Raw genomic sequence first — 6,190 nt, forward strand, 5'->3', positions numbered from 1 at the left:
GATTCAACTATAACCAATCTCGTTTCAACAATTTATTTACAAAATGAAACTTCAATTTGAGTCAATACTCAATGATAGTTAATTACCAAGAAACTTTCAGAAGCTTTGTTCAACACTAATAATCATCAATTTGAGCATGATCAATACATAATAGAGTCACAACAATCATGGTATAAGACTCACGGGCATGCTTGACACCAACGTATAGATACTCGTCACCACACCTATACGTCGTACTCGATACAAACACATAGCAGATAGACCACAACTCCTATTCCCTCAAGCTAATGTTAAGCCAAACACTTACCTCGATTCCACGGATAATTAAGCCTCTACTACCGCTTTACCTCTCGGTTTCACTTCCAATTCGCTTGTATCTAGCCACAAATTACTTAACGATATCAATAAATGCTAAATAAACCAATTCTAATGCATCAAAATAGATTTCCCATTATTTTCCCCAAAAAGTCAAAAATCGACCCTGGGCCCGCTGGGTCAAAACCCGAAGTTCGAACCTAAACCCGATCACCCCATTCACTCAAGAACTCAACTATGTAATTAGTTTTAAAATCGGACCTCAAATTGAGGTCCAAATCCCCAAAATTTTAAAATCCTAACTTCTACCCAAAAACACCCAATTTCCCATGAAAACCCCTAGATTTTGAAGTAAAATCATGTAAAAAGATGTTATAGATTGAAGAAAATAAGTTAGAGATTACTTACTATTGATTTGGAGAAGTTTGTGCCTTTGAAAAATCGCCTATGTAATGTTTAGGTTTTGAAAAGTTGTAAAAATGAAGAAGAATCCGGTCTGAAATCTCATTTAGCAGGTGCAGTTATTGCAATTGCGAATAGGGGCTCGCAATTGCGAACCCTTCAGAAGTTTGCTACCTTCGCATTTGCGAAGGATAAGTCACATTTGCGACTCCTGACTTTTTCGCATTTGCGACCAAAGTGTTGCATTTGCGAGAATGGCTTGCCCAGGCTTGGTTTACAATTGCGACGCCTGGGTCGCATTTTCCAAGCTTGAGAACTTCGCATTTGCAAAGCCTGATCTCGCAATTGCTAGATCAGAGGCATGTTACACAGCTGCAACATACCAGCAATTCTTCTAAGTCCAAATTCACTCTATGGCCTGTCCAAAACTCACCCGAGCCCTCGGGGCTCCAAACCAAACATGCACGCAAGTCTAAAAACATCATACGGGCTTGCTCCTGCGATCAAATCATCAAAATAACATCAACAACTACGAATTTAACCTCAAATTCATGAAATTCTTCAAGAATATTGAAATTTCCATTTTTTTCAACTAAAGGTCCGATTTGTACCAAATCAACTTCGATTCTTACCAAATTTCAGAGATTCGACTTATTTATTATTTTAAACCTGTACCGGGCTCCGGAACCAATATACGGGTCCGATACCATTAAGAACACGCATCATTTCATTTCAAAAAGCCTTTATATTTTCCAGCAAATAATTTAAAAAAAAAAAATTTCTCGGACTTGGGACCTCGGAATTCGATTCCGGGCATACGTCCAAGTCTCATATTTTACTACGGACCCTATGGGACCTTCGGATCACGGGTCTCGGTTCGTTTACCAAGAATGTTGACCAAAATTAACTTTAATCAATTTTAAAGGCCAATTTCATTATTTTTCTAAAATTTTACATAAAAGTTTTCCGGAAACGCGTCCGGACTGCGCACGCAAATCAAGGTGAGACAAAAAAAAATTTCAAGGCCTCAGAACACAGTTTTAACTTCTATAACAAGAGATGACCTTTAGGGTCATCACATTTTGGTTTGGTGCGGTTTTCCGATTCAATTTGTACACCCCTAACTGTACCACAGCACAGCCTACAGGGACTAGCCTTCAAACAGCACATGGGCAAATTGCAATCTACTGCGAGGCCCATTTAGGTAGTTAGTAGTTGGATCTGCAATTGTATTGCTTTTAAGTTTTCTTATCTCTTCAATTAGTTCCAGCATTAACTACACCATCAATTTGCCAACTCAATCTGTTCCCCAGCTCACACTTCAACCCGACTCGGTCTTCATGTCAAAATAAAGAGGAAATAAAAAAAAATACACCACAATCACATTTTTATTAGGTACACTTTTTTGTTTATGGTATTCCATCTCTTGCTTGTTTCTGGTAAAATTCTTAAGCAGGGGCGGCCCTTCCATAAAGCAAGTAAAGCAACCGCTTTAGGCCCCATATTTGTGGGGGCCCCATTTTTTGTTACACCTAATAGACTATGTATAAGTTTAAAAAAAAGTTATGTAAAGTGAAAAAACTTTGATTTCTTTCTTAAACAAATATAGAGAAGAAGGATTTGCAACCGCTATGATTTCTACCAAGGAAATTGCATTTGAAATGAATATCGCACCTGAATTTCGTAAGAAACGTGTGATACATAGCAAGTAACAATTTGATGCGAATGTTGATAATGAAATCTCAAAAATCTTTCGAAGAGTCCTTTAGAGTTGATTACTTTTATACATAATAGACAAGGCTATTTTTCCATTTCACAATAGATTTGAACAATTTGAAACATATGAAAATATTTTTGGTTTTCTATTTGGCAGTAAAAACTAAGATCACTAGATGTTGAAAATTTGAAAAATATATCGCCTTAATCTTGAATGTTCCTTAAAGCATAATAATCAATTCGATATTGATGATCTAGATTTATTTTCTAAATTAAAAGTATTAAGAAAATAGTACAATTAGAAGATAACAGTTTAACTGATACACTTAATCAAATAGAAAGATTTAATTCTTTTCCAAATGCCTAAATTGTTTATGGAATAATGTTCATAACTCATGTTACTGTTGCTTCAGTGGAAAGAAATTTTCAAAATTAAAATTGATAAAATCTTACGTAGAACAACAATGTCACGTAAAGGTTAAATGGATTAGATATATTGTTAATTGAGAAATACTTATTAGGAGTTATAAATTATAAGAAAATTATTAATAACTTTGTATCTAAGAAAAACTAACAAAAATGGACTTCAAATAAATAATTAAAAAAAATTTAAAAGTAAAGGTCCCTCATAAAATTTCGCTTTAGGCCACAAAATTCGTCGGGCCGCCCATATTCTTAAGGGCATGCAGTTGGCTGTGTTTGCTAATTTTCGCAACAATAGCTTGGCCACCACAAGATTAACCATATTTTATGTGTTTTGGATCTATGTACTTACTTTCAAAGCGTATTTAAACATTTATTTTCAAAATTTTGATGGAGAAAAATCTATCTTTAAGTGATTTGATGACTGGCTATTTAGATTAACGTATATTAACGTAAATCATCAAGGAAAGTGGATCCAGCTGGCCCGCATTTTAGAAGCAAAGCATGTGCCCAATAACATGTTGGAAACTTTTTGGAAAATGATACTTTATGGTTGCTCTAAAATTCATAATCGAAACTTTTTTTTTTTTTTATATATATACATTATGTATGTTATATATAAAAATTATACAAATTTTATATATTTTTCGACTACTAAATATAAATAATTTATTGGGCGAACACTTACATGGCCCGAATCCGATAATAATCACGTACCACTAAATTTCTCTTGTTTGAAAAGTCAAAGGGTACCTCATTTGCTCCCCCATAAATTGCTTCTTTTTTTTTTTGACAAGAAAATCTCATTGGCCTAGAACTTCCTCTGTTGTTTCCAAGAAATCTGTTCAAAATGAATGGCTGCTCTCCTCTAGCTCCCACGAGCAGAAGGTAAGCTAATTTCTTTAATACTTTCCTCTTTCAATTCAAGTTCCATGTTGCCTTTTCTTGTATATATGTATATACGGGGCGGAGCTAGAAGTTCGAATACGGGTTTAGATGAACTCAATAGCTTTTAATCAAAATAGTATATTTATATTAAAAATTTATTAAATATATACAAATATCTTATTTAGAACTCAATTATTAGCAATTGAAACTGTCGTTCTAAAATTTATCAGCACCCATAAAGTTGAAATCCTTGCTCTGCCTCTGACCATAGTTCCTTTTTTATTTCTTTATGTGATAAATTCTTGAAATGCAGATTAGAAGGCAAAGTAGCCATTATCACTGGAGGAGCTAGTGGATTTGGAGAAAGTACAGTAAGACTTTTCCTAAAAAATGGAGCAAAAGTTGTTATAGCAGATGTTCAAGACAATATAGGCCAATCCCTTTGCAATAATCTCAACTATCCAAATGATGTTACATACATCCATTGTGATGTAACAAGTGACTCGGACGTTAAAAATCTCATTGACACAACAATTTCCAAGTATGGCAAACTTGACATCATGTTCAACAACGCAGGAATTCCAGGAAATCTTGATTTTAATATAGTCGATTCGGATAACGAAAATTTCAAAAGGGTATTTGATGTTAATGTTTATGGATCATTTCTTGGAGCTAAATATGCTGCTAGGGTTATGATCCCAGCTAAAAAGGGTGTCATTCTTTTTACTTCTAGTATTGCTTCTGTTAATGCAGGAGAATCACCACATTCTTATACTGTTTCAAAACATGCAGTTGTTGGATTAACAAAGAATTTATGTGCTGAATTAGGTCAATATGGGATTAGGGTTAATTGTGTTTCTCCTTGTGCTGTGGCTACACCACTTTTAGTTAAGGCAATGGGTGCAGATAAGAGTGTGGTTGATGGGATTATTTGCTCGTCGGCGAATTTAAAAGGGGTGGTGCCGACGGCGGAGGATGTGGCCGAGGCGGCGTTGTATTTGGCTAGTGACGAATCTAAGTTTGTTAGTGGACTTAATCTTGTGATTGATGGAGGTTATAGTACTACTAATCACGCTTACATGAAAACTATCCAAAGTGTATTATTTTCCTCAGTGTAGTTTTTTATTAAGTTTTCTTCCTTCTTTCTTTATTTCTCATTATATTTTTCATATTCCTTTGTGGAACCGAAGATTGTTATAAGTATTGAATAATGACATTGGTATTATTATTTTTGATTCAATATAATTTCTCTGGCTGATTTTTCATGTATAGCCTTTTAATTTACATAATGCAAATCAAGCATAAGCTAACTATTTCTATTTTATGTCATATATTGTTAATTGCTAGCTCAAAGACATTTTTCAGTTAAAATATATTGAGAAAGATGTTTAATTTTTCCGATCATAACAGTAGCCACCTACTTTGATTCAAAAGAAAGTCGAAAGGTTTAGCAACAAGCAAATGACTTTCTATCATAGTTGCAAGAGTTCTAAACTTTTGTTGAGCAATGTGCTATTTTCTCTGTCTCAAATTATCTGCCGTATTTCTTTTTTACACGCCCCTTAAGAATAAATAGGAAATTTTTTTGACCGTTTTACTCTAATTTATGTCTCAAGATATAATCGCTCTTCATTTAATACTTACTTATTTAAGGTATTTGTAGTCTTCAAGAACAATTAATATTAAGGGTAGAATAGGAAAAAAATTAATTAATTTACTCTTGGACTTCTAAAATGGTAAATAATTTGAGATAATTATTTTTAGAAATCATGACTGATAATGTGAGACGGAAGGGAATATTCAATTATTGATTATCTTTTGAATTATAAATTGGACGGTATATAAGCTTTATGTCGAACTAGTTACTCCTTTTTAATGTTGTTATTATCTTGATCTAGTCAAATTAAAAACTGAACTTGATCGAACTTAACAGTTGGATAATCAAATAAATATTTATGTTAGTCAAACTCAATGTTTAAAGACCGACAAGATATTGACATCCACAGAAGATTGTGAGCCAAGTGTGTATAATTACTGAAATGGAAAGATAATGCCAATATCATAAAATCGATCATGCAGATGTGAAGATGAGGTGTGACATAAATTGTGAAAATGACCTGTATTTATTCCAAGTATATACGGCAGAGGCACCGACAAGTAACGTATCTCTGCAATCTTTTACTTCTTCCGTTCACTGCCAAGTAAAAATGAACAAAGGAAGTATATATTAAATTATTGACAACAATCTTATTAAATAGAGCACGTGATATTGATGTCCGAATAGTGCCCACCCATTAATCATCTCGGTTATGCTCCAAAAATCACAGTGTTCGTTTTATCTGTGTATACCATCACAAAACGGAAAATGGAATAAAACTCAATCAGTTTATTCCACACAACTCTTTTCTCCAAAGTGACATATATAGTCATTATTCTGGCCAATAAC

The 6,190-nt window shown here is 33.7% G+C and overlaps 1 protein-coding gene across 1 annotated transcript; it reads left to right on the forward strand.

Annotated features, from left to right (window-relative positions):
- Positions 1-3,626: 3,626 nt before the first annotated feature.
- On the forward strand, positions 3,627-4,984 carry LOC109220331 (secoisolariciresinol dehydrogenase-like). The gene is made up of 2 exons (XM_019384794.1): positions 3,627-3,744; positions 4,058-4,984. The coding sequence occupies exons 1-2, from the start codon at positions 3,707-3,709 to the stop codon at positions 4,860-4,862; spliced, it is 843 nt and encodes a 280-aa protein (XP_019240339.1). The 5' UTR covers positions 3,627-3,706; the 3' UTR covers positions 4,863-4,984.
- Positions 4,985-6,190: the final 1,206 nt, after the last annotated feature.

This window comes from Nicotiana attenuata, unplaced genomic scaffold, assembly GCF_001879085.1.
Source record: "Nicotiana attenuata strain UT unplaced genomic scaffold, NIATTr2, whole genome shotgun sequence".
Classification (NCBI taxonomy): Eukaryota; Viridiplantae; Streptophyta; class Magnoliopsida; order Solanales; family Solanaceae; genus Nicotiana; species Nicotiana attenuata.